At 38.9% G+C, this 20,999-nt stretch overlaps 1 protein-coding gene across 8 annotated transcripts in view; it reads left to right on the top strand.

Annotated features, from left to right (window-relative positions):
* atp2b2 (ATPase plasma membrane Ca2+ transporting 2) overlaps positions 1-20,509 on the top strand; it is a 93,938-nt gene extending 73,429 nt beyond the window's left edge. For 5 of the 8 annotated variants that reach the window (XM_026167719.2, XM_026167727.2, XM_026167723.2 and 2 more), the window contains 11 exons: positions 2,570-2,811; positions 4,040-4,274; positions 7,689-7,868; positions 8,018-8,105; positions 8,241-8,347; positions 9,168-9,359; positions 9,600-9,813; positions 9,916-10,127; positions 10,261-10,368; positions 10,474-10,656; positions 16,616-20,509. In XM_026167719.2, coding sequence (XP_026023504.1) covers positions 2,570-2,811; positions 4,040-4,274; positions 7,689-7,868; positions 8,018-8,105; positions 8,241-8,347; positions 9,168-9,359; positions 9,600-9,813; positions 9,916-10,127; positions 10,261-10,368; positions 10,474-10,656; positions 16,616-16,927 — 2,073 coding nt within the window. In that variant the 3' untranslated portion in view covers positions 16,928-20,509. Of the gene's footprint in view, positions 1-2,569; positions 2,812-4,039; positions 4,275-7,688; positions 7,869-8,017; positions 8,106-8,240; positions 8,348-9,167; positions 9,360-9,599; positions 9,814-9,915; positions 10,128-10,260; positions 10,369-10,473; positions 10,657-12,786; positions 12,977-13,289; positions 13,340-16,615 lie in introns of all 8 variants that reach the window. The other 3 variants (XM_026167728.2, XM_026167725.2, XM_080301245.1) reach the window with 2 other exon arrangements.
* The last annotated feature ends 490 nt before the right edge of the window (positions 20,510-20,999 follow it).

Raw genomic sequence — 20,999 nt, 5'->3', positions numbered from 1 at the left:
CTGTAAGATACATGCTTTTGTTTCATTGCGATTGGATTGCTGCGGTGCACTATACACAAGTCTTACCAAAACCTCCCTAGAACGGTTGTTCAGTATGTTGCTGACAGACTTCTGATAAAATCCTCAGAGTTTCCACGTGTGACTCAAATTTTGACGCAGCTGCACTGGCTTCCGGTTTATTTCAGAGTGCAGTTTAAGATTCTTTTACTGACATGGAGAGCTTTTCATGGACAGGCACCAGGTTACACCAGAGGGCGTCTGCACTCATATGTCCCTGGCAGGTCCCTGAGGTTCTGTGACTTTGGACTGGAATGCTCTTCCTTTGTTTTTTCATGCGTTGTTTGGCCCTTTACTTACTAAGATATTGACTATAGTGAGATTTATCCTGTCATAGTGACAGGTAGTTTCTGTACATGCGTTATTTCTTCCTAAATAGAAAAAAGCTCTGGAAATGTTAATGAATGGGGGCTGGGAAAAGATGAAGAAGGAAACGCAGAAGGATTTGAGGATATGTGTGACATGAAATGAGGGAAAATCATGAAAGAGGAATGGAGCCAAGGAGTAAGAATCCCCAAGTGGTCGAGAGTGCACCCTCTCTTTTCCCAAGTCTCTTCGTGTTCTTCTTGTTCTTTTGCCCAATGTTACCATGGCAACGCTGGGCCTTTGACAAGCTGACCACATGCACAAACATTCGCACTCTTGCTTGTAGCGTGAGTGTGTACATGGTGGCACACATGTACTGTAGCCACCTGCACAGATACTGTATCACACACAAACTTACACACACACAACTGGCAATAGTAATGACTCCTAATGGCTGCTAATAAACCCAAAACACTGGATGCACACCTAAAACACAGAGTACTTATGAGCCTATCACAACACATTTCCAACCATACTTGCATATGTTAGGTAGAAAATGATATTACGTGCTATGTCTATCCACTGACATGTTCACTGAACCAGAGCAATACATGGTTCCAAGTATACAATTACAGATTTCACAGGGTTGAGCTGTGTGCCTGAAATAAGACGATCTAAACCTGATTCCATCTATCTCATCTTCTGCCCTCCCACACAAAGTGACCCTTTCACCTGCTAGCTGGTTAATTATCACCAGCAGCTATTTCAAGCATTACACTGGTCGCACTGAGCTGAAGGAGAGAGAATCTCATTCAGTGAATAGATCACATGAGTGTATGAAATATATTACACTGAAAACTTACTCTCTGTGGCGGGATTATTTTCATTTACCCTATGAGGAAACGCAAACTAAGAACATTTAAAAGTCGAAGTGTTGGATTAGGTAGAAACAATATGTGTAACAATGTTGTAAAATTATCTTAAGTTGCAGTTAAGTGAATAACAATTACAGATAGATAAAAAATAAAAAAAAGTAAAGCCATATGTACAGTCATGGAAAAAAAAAGAGGGTAAATTCTCTGACGTCATGGAGTTCTGTGAAAAACTGAGTACATCCCATGACTCAGTACCTTCAACTTGTATTGACATTTGCAGACATTTGTTTGTGCACAGCTCTCTTAAGGTATCACTGCCGTCATTCTGTCGTCATTGTCCTCTTTTATGACTCACTTTCAGTCAGGCTTTAGCTGTCTGGAAAATGGCCTTATAATTGACTAGAAACCTTTCATGATTCATTCAGGGGCTACAAAGTGTGCAGGTCTGGTGGCTGCAAAACACCAAATCATCAGCCCGCCACCACCATGCTTGACAGCTTGTATCATATATTTATGGTGATATGCTGTGTTTGGATTTCTCCAAAAGTGGCACTGTGCATTATGGCCACATATCTTCATGTTGGGCTCATCTGTCCAAAGTATATTGTTCCAGAAGTCGTGTGATTTGTTCAGATGCAATTGCGTCTAGGTTCTTTTTGGAAAAAAAAGACCTTCCAAACCTGGAAGATCTTCCAAAACAAGTCATAATTCACTTCAGTCTTTTTTTTAATTGTATTGTTATGAACTTCAGCATTAAGATGTAGCTTTTTGGGGTTTTTTTTGCAGCATTGCATGGTCTCATCTTGGATCTGATCCCCTACCCCAAATCTTTCTCATTGTAAAATAATGGAGTAAAAATTGTTTGGAAATAGGCTTGTAGTCTTTCCCAGATTAATGTTTAATCCAGATTCTTCTTGCTAAGGAAGAATAAATCTGTGCTTCTTAAAGATCATTGCAGATGCTCCAGACAACTTTTTAATCAAGTGCAGTTAATTAAGAGCATTTGATCAGCAGCACCTGGTGGCTGCTGCTTGTTGACTTCCTCTTAGTTCCTATGGAAGCAGTAAGTGTGTATTTAGTTATTCACATCACTGATTCTTTATTTTGGCTTAGTTTTTGTTAAGTAGTGAAAGGTGTAACATGTCATGTTTTGTTGTTCATCTGCGGTTGCATTTATCTAATTGTAAAACTTGCTAAAGACCAGTTTATTTTTTATTATTTCCTGATGCGTAAAACCTTAGGTCTTCTTTTTTAGCATGCCTACTTAATATTAGACTAAAAATATAACTGAACACATTTAAATCTTTTTTTTCCTGTCCCTCATTTTACAGCCCCCAGATAAGGAAGGCGGTCTGCCGAAGCAGGTGGGCAACAAGACAGAGTGTGGCCTGCTGGGACTAGTTTTGGACCTGAAGCGGGATTACCAGCCAATAAGAAACCAGATCCCAGAGGAGAAGCTTTACAAAGTCTATACCTTCAACTCTGTCAGGAAGTCGATGAGCACTGTCATAAAGCTGCCTGACGGTAGCTTCCGGATGTACAGCAAGGGAGCCTCTGAGATTGTACTCAAAAAGTGAGTCTGGTTTAATGGTTTAAAATAACCTGGAAGTTGCAGTTATATAATTTAATAAGGTGCTCTGCAGATTTACACTACATTCAGTGTAAGTTTCTAGCAGTATGTCTTACAATCATGTCATTTTGCAGGGCGTTACAGTAACATTACAGTGAGTGGTTTTGAGAAAAACCTGAGATGCAGAAGGAGAAATGTGAAATTCTATTTGCAGCATTGCATGGTCTCATCTTGGATCTGATCCCCCACCCCAAATCTTTCTCATTGTAAAATAATGGAGTAAAAATTGTTTGGAAATAGGCTTGTAGTCTTTCCCAGATTAATGTTTAATCCAGATTCTTCTTGCTAAGGAAGAATAAATCTGTGCTTCTTAAAGATCATTGCAGATGTGTTTAACACGCACCTCAATGCTCCAGACAACTTTTTAATCAAGTGCAGTTAATTAAGAGTATTTGATCAGCATTAACATTAAAGTCATTTTATGACTTTAATGTTAATGTTAAATAAAAAGACTTTTTATTTTATGACTTTTTAAATAAAAAGTCATAAAATTACTTGAATTCAATAGTATTTTTTATGTTTCTACATTATAGGTGTTACAGTTAATATAAACAGAGATTCAATAATACAATGTATGAAAGGTTAAATTCACATTTTTGTCAAGCTGACAGGTCCTAAAAGGACGTTTGCATTAATTATGGTTCAGTTGCTTTTCCGTAAATGATGTACAGCATTTGTATTTGGCTGTATGCCAGTACACCTGTTTGTTTTCAGTTTGTCTGTTGATATATTTAACTTGTTTAGCAAATCAGTTTAGTCTTGATCAAATGTAATTATCTTTTGGCTACAGTACTTTAGTTATTTAGGAAATGTGTTAGCTGTTTTTTAAAAATCTTTTAGAGGTAATTGTTTGTCCTCCATTTGAGCTCTCTACAGTGTGTACCCCAATGCACTTTCTTTTTTTTAAATATTGTGGTATCCTGCCACAAAAGGCATATTAGTCCCTATGTCTTTTCTTTTGCACAGCATTGCAGTTCTCAGTGCATCCTTTTTTGATTCACCAGTATTCATTTAAGCAAAGCAGTAATGCCAGGCTGAGAGATTTGACTATATATTTTGTTCTTTTTTAAATGCTGGCTCATTTCCAAGCACTAAAAACACAGACAATACCAATGTTACAGTATATAATTTAAAATGACCCTCTCAACCTACGCCACACCCTTGTTTGCAGATGCAGCCATATCCAAAACGAGGTGGGTGAGCCAAGGGTTTTCCGTCCACGAGACAAGGATGAGATGGTGAAGAAAGTGATTGAGCCCATGGCGTGTGATGGCTTGAGGACCATCTGTGTGGCGTATCGTGACTTTTCCAGCAATCCTGAGCCCAACTGGGATGATGAGAACAACATCCTGAATGACCTCACAGCCATCTGTGTTGTCGGAATAGAGGATCCCGTCAGGCCAGAGGTAGGAGAGATATTTTAGTAATGGACTGAGAGGAGGGGGATGTCGAACAAATGGTTTATAATACCAGCTTTCAGCAGCTGTGTCATAACCAGTGGTATGTCCTCGCTGTTACTTTGAAGCAGTGTCTCTTTACATAAAGGTTTATTGTATAGATGAGGATCAAAGTATTAATTTGAATTTTAAACACCAAATCAATTCTTAGATGAGACCAGCTTATTTCTTCTGATCACTTTTGTAAAATCATCCGTTGAAACAAAAAGAAATGTTCAATGCAATAAGTGATTCATCATAAAGCAATTTCTTCAGGGGTACAGTTTTTAATGATAAATTTCACATGAAGGAATAGAGTGTATTATAATTGGAAGAAAGAGGTATCTGTGTACAGTAGGAAAGCTGACCTCGCTTCACAGCTCCAGTGCAGGGAGAAGGAAGCAGGAAAATTAACTGACTACTGGATTATTCAACTGCTTCCTTTCATCTTGTTTCCATCCTCCTGCTCTTTCTAGAACAGCATTGCTCATTCAGCCCCAACCCAACATGTTTTCTCCTCTCCACCTCTGTCTGTGGTGATGTTCCTCTTTTTGATGACTCCTTTTCCTTTCGCATTTTCTGCAAATCTCTTTCTGTCATTGTGATGTCTCTATCTTTCTCTCCAAAGCTGAGCTATATTAACTGAGAATCCCCTCTTGTATTGCAATATTATGGAAGGTTTTTTGCAATTTGGGGAAAATTATAGTGTTCAGATGAATAAATACAAAAGAAATCAAATATTTAATGCTGAACATACTGTACAGTAAAATGAATATGTAGTGTGGCCACATTTACATAGTGTTTTTATGTTGTTACTGTCCACTCAAAGTGCTTTAACTAGAAGTCATATTCTGAGCATATACTAGCAAAACCCTGCTCTTATTCTTTTTTTCAAAATTATATCAATATATAAGCTGTCAATATAGTGTCATAAACATCAAACAAATGTACACATAACATAGTTACAATTATGTTGTTGGTTTTGAGATCAGCTGCTACACACATATAATTTGTAAGAATTTGAATGTTATAAAATAATTCCTGAAAATTATTAGTATTCCCTAAACACAAATTCAATAAAGCTATTGAATAATAGAAATTGATAACCCTGCCACCTTAGACAGTTTGTTATACTTTCATCCAGATTGATCGATGTGTCTAGGAGGAGTTAGGGAAAAGACACGAATACAAAACCTGGAGTTATTATAGACTTATTATTGTAGAGGTTATCCACTGCATCCATCCCATAAACTGTTTTACATCCATGGCCAGTTTAGACTTGCGCGTTAACCTGATGTGCACGTCTTTGAACTGTGGGTGGAAGCCAGAGTACTTAATGGAAACCCATCGACGCACAAGGAAAATAAGCAAGCTCTGCACAGGAGGGTCTCAGTTTGAAGCAGGAACCTTCTTCCTAACCACACCACCACTATGCCACCCATATATACTGTGTTAACATAGCCCTTCGCAGTGATGCATAGCCTCAAAGTTTGCAGATTACTCTCTCTACTCAACCCTAGAGGTCACTCGGTATCTGTCATTTTCAATAACCCAGTTGAGAAGCAGTGCACAGAAACTGCTACAATCCAGTAAAGACTTTCCAGGCTCTTTGCTAAATTAACTGGTTAATACTGGAAATTAGATGACATTCCATTATTTTAAAAGGGTCAAACAGACTAGTAAACATGGTTTTGGTTTGTTTATTAGTCTCTAATTTCTTCCTCTGTAATGCAATGTTTGTTTAATAAGTGGATGCTCTCTGAGAACGGCCCCAGAGAGACGAGAGAGAATAGTGGAGGGAATGAGAGACTGAGAAATGTTCAAAATCAGATTTCTGTCAGAAGGATGACAGAAGGCAGGAGGATGATGGGTAGGAATGGTAGAGAGAAATGGTAGAAAATGAGAGTGTAACCAGATCCATATAAGAGGCACGAGGTGCTTGTTTCCCAGTCTCACCTACTAGACTCCTACTTTCTTCCTCTGATGGACCAGATTGTATTTTTAATAAACCTCCAGTCTTTTCTTCACCTCCTAGTTTCAAGTGAGCAGTCATCTTGAGCAGTACGAGTCCAAGAGAAATGAAAGGTTTAACTAAATACCAGGGATGACAGACGAGCCAAACAGGAACCTGATATCTTGATAACAATGAGTCAATATCTGGATAATATAGAGCATGAGCTTGTTTAACTTATAAAAATCACATTACTACATATTACTTTTTTCTTTTTTTTTTCTGTTTACATTTGAAGAATATTTAACTTCGTTGACCTCTTCAGAGTATTAACTGGCTATTAGTTGGCTATTTTATTTTGTGTAATTGATGAAATGACAGGCTGATATAGGTTAAAGATGGTTTTGTTGTGACTGAAGCAAATATTGTTCTTCTTCAAATATCGAATTAAATGAAATAATTTCGCTTCTTTGACTGTTGTAGGTTTTCATATTTAGGATAATCATTTTTGCATGTAGCAGCTGCTGTGCAAAAGTTATGTAGTTCTAAGTAGGCGAAAAAATCCTATCTGTTTTTATTTTAACCTCCAGCTTATTAAAGACCTGCACTCCTCCGCTGTATAGCCATACTTTGTAAAAACAAACTTCTCTATGCTTGCATGCATAAGCAGTTCGATTCGGCAGTTTAATGCATGATGCAAGCGCACATTTCAATGATGGATCCATGTTTTATGTTTTTTATGTGTGAAGGCAGAAAGAATTACTTGCCTGCATGTATGTGTAAACTGATGCAAGTTGTTATTATGGTACGTGAGCACAATTGTTTATGTGTGGGTTTGGAGAGCAGAGCTCGCCCACACTGACCTTTGCAAGGAGAAATATGTGTTTCTGAATTACTACTCTTTTGCAAGATGCTTCAACTACAGATCCATATCCATACATGAGTAGTCATAATTAATTTATTGCAATACTATCTGGAGAACTTAATAATAATGGGGCTTTGATTTACTTGCTTGCATGTGTTTGTGTTTTGTGAATAACTGCAAGATTGTTTTTTCATTTATAAACACTACTCAAATACTGAAGCTCTGAAAACTGTGCATGTGCCACCAGATGGCAAATGGAATTTAAAATTCCCTCAGGAGTTGGTGGAGAACAAAACCAGAGAAAACCAGAGAAAAAGTGAAAATCTTAATTTAATTCATCCAGTGGTCAGAAATGCAGCTCCTTCTACTACTGGGTATATCAGAAGGCTTCCTTGAAATAAAAGGTTTGCCAGACCTCCGCACAGTAAAAGCTGGCTGCATTATGCTCAGTCTTAGTATTAATTGGTTAAATTTGGTTAGTGCAGCTTTAAATAATAGGTGAAATATGCTTTCCTTTTTACATATTTCTGTTGTACTGAATGATTGTGCATGTGTCTCCCTATTTTAGGTCCCTGATGCCATTCAGAAGTGCCAGCGTGCAGGCATCACAGTGCGTATGGTGACAGGAGACAATATAAACACAGCCCGAGCCATAGCCATCAAGTGTGGTATCATCCACCCAGGAGAGGACTTCCTGTGCATCGATGGCAAAGAGTTCAACAGGAGGATCCGCAATGAGAAAGGAGAGGTACAGCAAATACTGTCAGTGTGAGAGGAGGTAAAAAGTGAGCCACTCATGGAAGAGAGTTGCAGAGGTTAAGGAAAAATAAGCAAAAGTGTTGCTCTTGTTCCTCTCTTTCAATTTGTGTTTGTGTGTGTCTATGTGTGTGTGTGCAGGTGGAACAGGAGCGTATCGATAAAGTTTGGCCTAAACTCCGAGTACTGGCTAGATCATCCCCAACCGACAAACACACACTCGTCAAAGGTGAATTGGTTGCACACTTTTTGCTCTGACTTAGACAGAGATCATTACTGTTGCCTTTCCTTGTTTCTTGAGTCTTTGTGCTTTATGTGTATATGCACTTCTTCCTATGCTGCTTTGTTTATCTCTTTATTGCAGGCATTATTGACAGCACTATGGCAGACCAGAGGCAGGTGGTGGCTGTGACTGGAGATGGGACCAATGATGGGCCTGCTCTAAAGAAAGCTGACGTTGGATTTGCCATGGTAAGCAGCCCTTCTTTCCTGTTTTGTTTGGCTGTTTGTTCATGCCTTATCTTGCATTCTTGTGAGACTGATCTCAGTCAACATCTGCAGATGTCTTTTTCACCTCTGCAGTGTTTAAGAATTCTTCTCAGGCGCTCTCACTCTGGCTGTGTGGATAAGGAGCTCCCCCTAGTGGATTTCATTATTAACGCAGTTATTCTGCAGAAGCTTGTTCAGCTTGTTAAAAACGTTATAGCAAAAACCATATATATATTTTAATAGGTCTTATGTAACATGAGTTGCAGCTCTCCTTCTACACTGTGGTCCTGTAAGATACTGTAAAAAAGTATTTCAGCTTCTGTGCTTAAGCAGGAAATCTGATTGAAGGAGATTGGTTTGGGCTCAGATTTCAACCTAATCACGCACATTAATTCATTTAATGAGACATGTTTAAAAAGATGTCCGCATAAGTATTCACTCCACACTTTCACTAATAAGGGCATCCTTGTCCAAATCCAGCCACTGCCTAGAAGGTGCTGCTCGTGCTTCTCCTTCAAAATATAACATAATACAGAAAGAGAGTCCCTCCTACAGTCTGCGCTTTACCTGATTACATGCACACTGACTCCTTAGGTAGCTGGTATTATTATTAAACACAACAGTGACTCATCTACAGGGTCCAGCATTGTCCAGTTGACTGCAGAGTTGATTATATGCTTCAACGTTATTTTTAACGTGGTAGGCTGAGGAATACTGCAGTGTGATGAAGTTAGAAGGAGAGCAGCTGTGAAATAGAAAACTCCAGTTTCTTTCTCACTGCAGCTTGTCATTATTCTTCCAGGGTATTGCTGGTACAGATGTGGCCAAGGAAGCATCAGATATCATTCTCACCGACGACAACTTCAGCAGCATCGTGAAAGCAGTTATGTGGGGCCGAAATGTCTACGACAGCATCTCCAAGTTTCTTCAGTTCCAGCTTACTGTCAATGTTGTAGCTGTCATTGTGGCTTTCACTGGTGCCTGCATCACACAGGTCAGAAGGATGAAAAAGATTGCAAAGTAATACCAGCCCGCTATCATGGTCATTTTTAACACAGTTGATGGTGATGAAATGGAATTTCATCCAAGTTGGTTTACTGTTGCCTAATCAGTAATTCGAAAGATGATAAGTGCTTACAACTTCAAGAAATACACTTATGTTTCATGCCTGGTTATATTGTAGTTCTATTATTCTATTCTGTTATTGATACATGTTACTGTCACCTTTCTTTAGGACTCTCCTTTGAAAGCAGTGCAGATGTTGTGGGTGAACCTTATCATGGATACTTTTGCATCCCTGGCTCTGGCGACAGAGCCTCCCACGGAGTCTCTGCTTAAGAGGAAGCCATACGGTCGCAATAAGCCTCTCATCTCCAGCACCATGACAAAGAACATCTTAGGACATGGAGTCTATCAGCTCATTATCATCTTCACACTGCTCTTTGTTGGTACGCACGGTTATTTTGCTCTGTTATACCGATGTAGGATATTACAGATTTAAAGACTATGGCATAAATCTGACTCCCTGACTCTCTTTCTTTTCCTTCCAGGTGAGCAGATCTTTGACATCGACAGTGGCCGCAATGCTCCTCTCCACTCTCCACCCTCTGAGCACTACACCATCATCTTTAACACCTTTGTCATGATGCAGCTGTTTAATGAGATAAATGCCCGCAAAATCCACGGAGAGAGGAATGTTTTTGACGGTATCTTCAGGAACCCCATTTTCTGCTCGATTGTTTTTGGCACGTTTGCTGTGCAGGTAAGTGGATGCATTAATTCCTGAAATTACTTGTTTTTCTCAGTTATTTTTAATTTTAATTATTAATTATTATATTTTTTTCAGATAAGTAATGGTAATTTTCAGTTTTCTGTGTACTTTATACTTTGCATAGATCGTGATTGTGCAGTTTGGAGGGAAGCCATTCAGCTGTCAACCTCTAGACTTGGAAAAGTGGATGTGGTGTGTTTTCCTCGGGCTGGGGGAGCTTGTGTGGGGACAGGTAATAGGCAAAGTTTTCCCTTTCTAAGTCTTTTGGTCAATTTTCCTGTCTGTGCATCTCTACAGTAAGTACATCACTTAGTGCTTTTACTTCTCTGCGGGTTAGGTGATAGCCACCATACCCAATAGCAGACTGCGCTTCCTGCGGCGGGCAGGGCAGTTAACTCAGAAAGATGAGCTGCCAGAGGAGGATGTTAATGAAGAAAATGAGGAGATCGACCACGCAGAGAGGGAGCTGAGGAGAGGACAGATCCTCTGGTTCAGAGGACTCAACCGCATTCAGACTCAGGTGAGGGCAAGTAACAGAGACAGTTCAACAGCATGTGGACTTTATGGTTACTTGTTTAAAAATCAGTTTAAGATTCCCTTTAATTTTACACAATAATATGCTGAGTTCCATAATAATAATATAATAATTTTGTCCAGTTATATAATAAAAACACTAAAAGGTAAATATGTCACCCCTAATATTTACTAAAAAGCTTCTCTTTTACTGTTTGTCTGTGTTTCTCAGAAGATCTGTTTTGTGTAGGTCTCTCCACCTCAGGCATTGCCCATGAGGAAGTGATAGACTGTATTTTATATGTTGGTCATGTTAGTCAGTCACAGTTTTAAAGTCCTTTTATCTCAAGATGAATTACTCAGGAGCATAAAGATGCCATTTTGCCTCGCTGGACTGCCTAGATCACCGCCATGGACCTGTGGAAGCTCCAAGAGTTAAATACAAGTATATAGCCACTGAACTGTTTTCACATTTGTGAGCTCTGCAGACCGGTATCACTGTGATATTGCAGACAGTCCGGCTTGTGTGCTGGATCTGGTTTCGTCTCACTGATGTGTTATTGATGGGCCTGGGTGTAGTACTGTGGACAGATGCTGCCTAACATCCGCAAGAGCAAGTTAAAAAACTACAGCCAGAACAGTATCTGTGCTGTACGCAAATGACAGTGTTTAGTGTTAAAGTATAGAATCCTTATTAATAAGCTGGTTATGATCAAATTAAAATGAGTCATTGTGGTCAGCTGTGGTCAGAAGTTTACATACAGTCATCATGGGCATGAATGTCATGGTACTTTGGAGCTTTTAATGATTGCTTTGAACTGTTCTTTTTCCAGGGTTGAATGATTGTACAGCGAATGTCTGTAATGACTTTAAGAAACAATAACTGGGTGCAAAAGTTTGAATTTATTTTGTATTTTCTCTGATCCATATCTAAGCTCAAATATATATGTACACTTTAATAAAGTCTGCTTAAGGTTCTACAATGCCTTTTAAATTGATTTTAAGGCTTAATAACTTCTCATTAGTGATCATGACTGATCAGTCACACTCACATTCAGAACAATATGAAAGACCAAGGAACTCACTGAGGATCCAAGAAGGACAACTGTAGATTTCTATCTCAGTACAAGTTAATTGCACATATGTACAATTTGCCAAGGTCTGGAATAAGAGCCAAACTTTCATCATCAGATGAGAGGAGGTTGGTTGAAGTGGTAAATTCTGCATAATCATTCTACCCTGCAAAAAGAACAGGTCAAATAAATCATTTAAAGCCCCAATTTACCATGACATTGACACCCATGATGAGTACATATAAACTTCTAATCACAACTGTATATGCATTGGTCAGGAATTTAAACAAAAGAAAGAAAAACGAAACCCAATTTGAACTAAATCTTAACTTTCTTTTTCAGTGAAGATGTCACAAAACAACATGCACTGCATGATGTGAATGGCTGCATCTGTGAATTTAATTTGTTTACATCAGATAGTAAGTCAAAGGGTGGGATCACCCAAATTAAAGGAAAACAAAGCTTTTGGCAATCTTCCTTTTATGCTATCTGGCCATGCAGAAAGTTGTAATTTCCCAAGGTTTTGTAATATCATATTTTAGGTACTGAATACAAGTTTGTTCTGTGGTGCTAATAACGTAGAACAATAATGCAAACAACATCAGTGTTACTCTGGGTAAAAAAGAAACACTATCAGAACGAACATGAAATGTTTGCTTTGTAGAAAGTTCTTCTACTGTAGACTGCTCACGCTTACTTCTCTTAAATTTTACACGAAAATGATTTGTGTTTCTTTTCCAGAGATAAATATTAGCTCCTGAATTTTAATAAAATGTTTTTAATGTTGCTCTGTATCAGCATCACGCAACAAATCTGAAGGGAACCCAGAGTATTTGCATGGCCACCATTATAGCTCACATGTAATTTGGGTGAACCAGCTCTTTAGATCAGATTCAGTGTTTTTGCTGTGGGGACACCACACCCTGACTTTTAGCTGCCCTCCATCATGTCATGACTGAGATACTCCCTCTACCACCAGTCACCCTACCAATCAACCTGTGTTACCATTTGGTCTGTGTCACTCTGAGCAGCCATTTGTCCTCTCCTGTCCCGCTCTCCTACAGATTGAAGTAGTCAACACCTTCAAGAGTGGCACCTCCTTTCAGGGGGCAGGGGCTCTGAGACGCCAATCATCCACCACCAGCCAGACCCAGGATGTAACCAATGTTTCTAGTCCTAGTCACGTGTCCTTGTCCAATGCCCTTTCCTCTCCTACAAGCACTACTGCTGCTACTGCTCCTCCCACTACTGGCCGTGAGTCAGAACTCTGTCAGTCTGCTTCTCCACTCTCTTTGCTTCAGGGGTGCCATCCTGTCATGAGCAGAAAGTTATTTTTTGTAGTTTATTGATTTATTTGTTTTTAATTTACAACAACAGTCTCCATCTTGAGGTTGGCATTTCTGAAGTTTTTTTTTTTTTGTCTTTCGTTCTTGCTATTTGCGTTTTCATTTTCTCTATTTCTTCTGTCTTTTTCTTGTTCACGCTGGATTTCAAATTCATCTTGATATCTCGTCCCATGGTTGGGTGTACTGTCTTCTCATTGGTGAATGTGTGTTTGTTTCCTCAGAGTGCTAGGAGCGCAGGACTAAGGGTGATACCCACGGCGTGACATTTCAGGTTGTGAGTTTGTCTCCCTCTGCTCATCTTCCATCCATCATCCCCTCATCCAAACCTCACATTTTTATGTCTTTATAGACATTAATGTGAACTAATTCCAATCAAATCACCAAGTCACTGGGTGAACATTCAAGTATAAGTTGCAGTGTTAACTTTGTTTTTGTTTGTTTTTTTTACCTGGGAGTGTGACGCTGTTGTGGCAAATCACATTGGCTTGGCATAAAACAAATTTTACCTCCTACATGTCCTTTGAGCTGAATCACCAGCAGTGACAAGAAAATATTCAGGTAGCAGCGGTATATTTGGCTTAAAATATTTTCACATTTGACTGCCACATTGCAAACTTTGAGGCGAGTGTGTATTTTAGTCAAAAGCGTCTGTGTTATTTAATGATTTGCCCACCTTCATCTTTCTGTCTCTCTCACTCTCTTTTGCACACATGGACACACATATCCTCACTGACAACAACCTGTTATTGAAAATCAAATTAAATCCCATGTGAAGGTTGTGCGAACTGGAATCGGGGCCAGGGTACTCACTATAAGGCAGTAGTGTACCAATAATTCATCCCGTCTTGTTGCTTCATACTGTTGGTGTAGTTGACTGTCATGTTACCATAGTTACAGACATAGATCCTCTGCAGCAAAGTAAAATCAGCCCCCACCCTTTTTTGACACCCCATCAGTGTTACTTGTCAGACATCCTGTCACATGCAATCATCCAGACAGGCTTCTGTTTATTATTAATTTTCATTTCTCTCCTTACACCTACTCCACCACAGTTACGGCAGCACTACCAGAATGTTTGCCATATAATATGCTCTATTCTCAAAGCTTTATAAATCTAATATCTTAAAATTAGAAGGAATATTGTAGTCTTAAGGTTTGTGGCAGAGTTTAAATTTCAAATACACTACATGGACAAAAGTATTGGGCCACATTTCGTAATTACTGAATTCGATTGTTTTCACCATAAAGTTACAGAACAAGGTTGTTGTTCTTTTGGGGCCCCAGACAAAAATTCACAGAAGGACCCGCCAACAGCATTTACTGCCACTTTGTTTTAAATAATTTGACTCCACCGCCACAAACAATAGTCCGATAAAATGACAGTAAAACATTACTTATGGCAGAAACCATGTTTATTTTGACAACAATGCCCAAGACTAAGTTAAAAACTGTTAATACTGTAGCTAGCTTCTGTGTTGCTTTAACATGCTAGCTATGCAAACAGGCCCATTGCCAGTGTCCTAACTATGCTGCTCTGCTAGCTAAGTTAGCTAATGTTAAACATCTAAGTAAAGAGAAGAAATAACTTCATGTTAGTGGAAGCTTCATGATTTTGACTGTCTCTCCCCTACATTTAAGGCTAGACTAGTAGCATTTACTGTAGCTAGTGAGCAATATATTTATTAGCCATTATTGTTTGCTTCATTCCCCACTGTCCTGCTTTTTCCCCTCTTCTTCTTCTGTCTATTTTCACTCCTAAAAGGTTTCCTAACATTTGGCTTGTTTAAACAGACTGATGTGTGCCACTTGCGATGGGAGTGAGTAAAGGTGGGCAGGACCCCTTAGGGAAGTCAGGTCTCAACTACTGGCATTGCAAACCTTGCATATTACCATTGCTGTAGTTTGAGGTTGATCAGACCTTGGGGTCCCCTGCTGGCCTGGGACTCCAGGCAGCAGATTGCCATGCCTGGTGACAAATGAAGGCGCATAATGTGTAAAGGTTATCAAGTCTCTGCTGAGTCAGTAACTGCAGGGCTCCAAAACTCCTCTCGGATTAACATCAGCATAAAAACTGTGCAGCGGGAGCTTCACAGGCATGGGTTTCCTGTCCCAGTATTTTTGTCCATTTAGTGTATTCACTGCTCCTGTGAAGAATGAGAAAACAGGTTTCTTATGTTTAATTAAACGTTTTATTAACTGGAAACACAAACTACATAAAAGCATTGATATGTTGCTACATTCAACAGCAATTTATTTTCATTTCTTTAGTTTCAGCTACTTTAAACGAGAATTGAGTTAATAATGTAAATGTAAAGCCAATTATCAATTAAAACCCAGCAACAATTCTGATGCAGTTTTTTCCAAATACCTCACATTTTTGTCATGATTTAGTTTCTTGTAAAACGTTAGTAGGATGTTTTTACAAAATAAATTGAAGATGCACACAGGGTTTATGAAAACAGCAATTTGCCATAGTCTGTGACTACTGTGCTACTTTTTAGTCTCAATAAATTGTCACATAGTTGTTTGGACCTTATACTTGAGTGTTTACGTCGACGTGCATGGACTCAGGAACATGCTTTGACCGTCAGACGTCTGACAGTAAAACTCTTATTTTCATTATTCACTTCCATGTGTTTAGTGTCTGTACTCTGTGTGCCGGTGTTCACCACTCCCTCACTGTCCTGTTGTCATGTTGCATGTAGTTTGTGTTTAGCTCCTGTTCATTTTCTGTGTTTGTCACATTTTAACCTGCTGTGTTTGCTCGTTGTCTCAATGCCACTGTTTTGCTTTTGGTTTTATTGTTTTGTTGTGAGTTTTTACACTGCGATGCTTGTGTTGAGCCAACCTCATGCAGGCTTGACTGTCCATTGCCCTGTTTGAGACCATGCCATACCCACCGTGTGCTATACTCGTGTGTTTGTGTGTCCCACTCAGAGTCTGTGTGGATATTGTCCCAGACAGTGTTCTGGTATCTTCAGAAGTTTTTAAACCACTTGATTGGATCTCTCAGATCTAACCTCCTTCCTTCTTACTGACCTCGTCCACCAGATTTCTACAAACTTGCATGTGATATTCTCCTTTAAATTTTCTGTAAGCATTCCATTTATTAACGTGGCTTGTTTCTAGGTATACAGCACATTGGACTAAAGCGTATACTTACAACGAGCATTCGTGTTGCTTTGGTATTTGTTTTTCTTGAAATGTATGATTTTGTTGTGTTTTTTTATGATTGTGTTCCTCACAGTTTTCCTTAGTGCACGCCAAAATTGAATGACTTGTGACTGTAGTCATCTTGTGAAAGCAGAACACAGGCTGCAGTCGCCTTCTCCCTTGCTGTTCCTCCACCTTCTGCTCCTTCTTTAACTCTTTATCCTCAAATGAGAGGATCCCTCCTTCTATGCCCCTTTTCTCTTCAAACCCTCCCACCCCCCCGCCTTTTCTTTCATCTCGAGGGTACCTCCAACCCTTTGATATTGTCTCCGGCATCACCTCTTACCATTTTTCTTCTTGTTTTTTTGTTTTGTTTTGTCCCTTTCCATGTCAGATCCGAGTTGTGAATGCATTCCGTAGCTCCCTGTATGAAGGCCTGGAAAAACCAGACTCCAGAACATCCATCCACAACTTCATGACACACCCTGAGTTTAGGATAGAAGACTCCACGCCCAACATCCCCCTTATTGATGACACGGACGATGATTCTGCTCGTAGAAGGATGAAGTACTCAAGCCAGCCCTCGTCCCCTAACAAGAACAACAACGCTATTGACAGTGGCATTAATCTCACTATCGATACCAGTAAATCAGCTGCGTCCTCCAGCCCTGCCAGTCCTCTGCACAGCTTGGAGACAAGCCTCTAACCCTGATCCTAAACTCAGCTCTAACCTCTAATGTTGTTTCCTCACATTGTCGGGACACCTCCTCCAATTCCTCCAGACCTTTAACTGTAACCATACAAGTCTTCACCCCCAAATTTTCACCCAATTCTCAACTTCGAGCTCCCCCAAACCGCTACCTACCGGCAACACAGTCCTGGGGGGAAAATGTCCACCATTTTCCCTTAGCCTAGAGCCCTTGAAGCGCTCTGCTCCTTTCAAAGCAGAGAAAATCTAAGTAATATGTCAAGGTGAAAAGAAAAAACAAACTAGCATACAATCAAAAAAGCGCAACAAAGCCACAAAACCTACACAGCCATCCTGCTTTTGTGGTTGTATGAGTACAGCGGCAGTCACGGTGGTGTGTACGACAATACACTTGTACTGGTTAGCATGTACTGTATAAGCGTGGGTCTGACTGCGCATATGTACGAATGGTGTCTTTAGCGGCACTGGGAGGAGGACGATGAGGAGGGAGACTGCTGAGGAGTAAAAATCACACAAGAGGACAGACTTTAAACTCTGCTCACTCTTCCTCTCCTCAACGAAAAACATTGTTAATACTGATAATAGTTTAAATTAAATTGAAAAATATTGTTATTATTCTAATTCTGATTCTGATTATTATTGTTCTTATTATTGTTGCTCCTGCATGAATGTACATTACCCAGGTTTTATTTAAAAGGCTTTTAATTTTATTGGAGTTCTTTGGTTCTGATGGGCTAGGCCTCACTGTGGACTGCGATTTTAAAGACAGCATCTCTGAGTTTCTGGCCTGCAAAGTCCCCTCTTCTGTGTGGCATGAACATGTACCCAACTGTACAAATTTATTTCATCCATAAACGGAAATGTGTATCGAGGTGGTGGGGCTCAACTTGCACAACAGTTTTGCACCTGTCCGTAAAGAGGAATGCAAAATAATAATAATGATGATAGCATTTATGGGATATATTCTATAAATTTAAATACATATAAATATATTTAGAGAGAGTTTATCTTTGTTTGTTGGCATGTTGCCTTGTTCCTGCTTCAATGGCTCCAATACCTTTGACTTATTTATGTCTTAAAGAGAATGTAATTTGTTTACAACCTCGTAGAGATAAACTTCCTGGTTTCTAGAAGGAGGAAGGCGAAGTCGAAGCTCAGATGGACCAGAGCTGTTTCGGTGTGTTATTACTGAAAAACCCTGTGCTGGAATTTGCCTGCTGTCTTGTCAAATAATGTAGATATTTTTAGAGGTTTAACAACAAAAAGAAACCAAAATATAATGGGATACATAGTAATTGTGGAATCTTAGTATTACTCTATATGATTGTTGGGATCAAGTTGGAGTGGCTTGCCTTTGGTTTTTTTCTAAACAGAGGCCTCCTTTTTGTGACAGAGGGGGATATTTTATTCTTTTTATCCACTGCTTCTTCTCTTTTGTTAAGATTATGTCTTATTTTTCTCTGTGCTTCAGCACTGGCCTGGGGTCAGGGCTCGAGTCAAAGGCTGATATCAGGACCTTTATAGCGAACTCTTCTAGATAAACCTGCTTCTTCAAAGGACTTGAGGTTTTTAAAAAAAACAACAAAAACAAATCTATGACCATCAAAAGGCTGCAGCTGAGTCATATTAGAAATTTGCAGTTATATTTGGCTTCTCTGTACCGCTCGGAAATCAAAACGTTTCGGTTGAAAACATGGAATATTTTTTGCGTTGTGTCTATTTTTTATTTAACCTATTGGTTTATTTTTGATTAAAGGAGTTTCTTTTCCTCTAGCAGAGACACATGCAGCCACACAAAGCTGCAGACATTTTTAACATCTAAGAAAACAGAAAAACTGAAAAAAAAGAAGAAATGAGAACAAAAATGGAATGTTGCTTTGACTCTTTTTCTATATATATATATATATATATATATATGAGAGAAAAAAGATTTTCTGCACTATCTGGTTATGAATGAAAACTTCTGTGGTGTAATTCTAGATGTGCTTTTGTGTGTTTTAACCAAGCTTGTCTTCCTGCCGTCACAGAATATACAGTACTCTAGCATCTCAACTGTACTCACTAGTTGTAAACTATTTATTGTGCTTTGACCAATCAGACATTACCAGACAGATGTTACATACAGAAGGCACATTTACCCAGTCTTATTGCACTCCGAAGGACAAGGCCACTTAACTAGCCTGTACTATTGTATTTCTATTACTAATCGAAATCACTGGCAAGCATGACGTGATAGGCTCATTATGCAACTTGAAAAGAAAAAAACCCTCCAGATTTTTCTAAAAACAAAAATTCTATAAGCTAGTAAAGTATATACAATCATTTATCCAACAAGTTCTATCTCTCTTCTTTTTTATATCCTCCTCCTCTGTCATTTCCCAGCCAATCTGTCCATCTGGAGAGGGTGCACAAGCTTTACCAGTCAGCTCAGGCGTGTTGAAAACGTAACATGGACCATCTGAATAAAAAAATCTGTCTTATTTAAGTTGGAGAAAGAAAAAAACCCAGTTTGGGTTCTAATATTTTGCTCGAAAGCTGTTGATTTCTTTTGTTTTCTTTCCATTGTTTTAACTTGACAATTTATTTGTTTCTCTGTAAAAACTGTAAAACAATAAACAAAACAAATACAAAACAATAGCATTTTCAATAATAATAATAATAATATTAAAAAAAAGACTTGAGCCAACATTCTCAAACCACTTTTACATCCGGGAGGACATTCAGCTTTAAGGGGATGCAAAGAAACTGAGTTTAAAAAATAATCTTTGTAAATACAGCGATGAGTCCATCGAGGACAGGAACTCCACTGGTGTGGACACAGAGCTCCTCCTGACTACATCTACCATCATGCACCACAATGAGTCATACTGCCGATGCAGCCGTTTGGCTGTATGTGATCAATCACTGCTCCTGTCAGAAAACACCGTGATTACATCCCAATCATAACACGTGCTGTAGGAACCAATAATAACTTTGACGATGACACTGATAATGATAACGATGATGATGATAACAATGATACTTTTTGCAATATACTCTCACCTGCCTCGATGTACTGTATTTAGCAGCATGCAGTTTGTGGAACAAAGAAAAAGAGAAATGCCAACAAATAACTTTTTTGGCATATAGCCATTTATGGGTAAGTGATTTAAGTGTTCATCTTGTTTTTATGATATTTTTTTTTTATCTATACAATAATTGTAAATAAAGAACTCAATGTCTTTGTTCATTTAATACTATGCAAAAAGTCATGCTTTTCTGATTGTTACCCACCCTTATTCCTAGAGTGTGTTGCTGGAATGTTTGTGGTCTCAAAAGTCAGTAAAAACAATGTGATGTAAATTATTTTCTAGCTTGAGGAAAAAGTTCAATAATGATGATGATGATGAAATTATTATTATGATACCATTAGGAGAATGATAATAATGGTGGTGATAGTGATGATGATGATAATGATGATGATGATGATGATGATGAACTGTGACTCTTGCTGCTTGACTGTCCCATTTACTACACTCCTGACAGCGCAAGTGAACAACATAATAAACAAAAAAAAGAACAAAAAAAAAAAAGGAAAAATCACTAAATAAATCTCCCAGAGCAGCATGACCCAGCATGGTGTGTCCTGGCCCCATCTAACATGTCCTGTTCTGATTTGGTGTACGTCGCTTTGTAATGTCAGTGATGACTTTGATTGTTTCACTGTTTTCTGTTATTTTTTCTTTCTTCAACTTTACTGATTTACTTCAAAGGATTTCACAAATTTTAGGATTGTCAGCATCACTGAGAAAGAACTTCCTGATGTTCTTCACCTAAAATCCTTTTATTTTTATGACCGCTTATACTGAGGAAACACCAGAGCGACCTAGGCGACGACCACATAATTGCTACGTCCTCATTTCAAGTTGGGCCAGGACTTTTGTTGTGAGTCAGTTCTTCTTTCCCTCTCTCTCTCTCTCTTCCTTCCTTTTTATTTATTTTCTGCTCTAATACACTTTTGCACTGTAACAGGTTCAACCAAAGGAAGCTCTCTACTGTTGCCTTCAAAATGTATTTTTAAAGCTAATTT

This window comes from Astatotilapia calliptera, chromosome 5 (genome assembly GCF_964374335.1).
Source record: "Astatotilapia calliptera chromosome 5, fAstCal68.1, whole genome shotgun sequence".
In the NCBI taxonomy this organism is placed as follows: domain Eukaryota; kingdom Metazoa; phylum Chordata; class Actinopteri; order Cichliformes; family Cichlidae; genus Astatotilapia; species Astatotilapia calliptera.
Note: the sequence above shows the minus strand (reverse complement) of the source record. Positions and strands in the feature narration are given on the sequence as shown.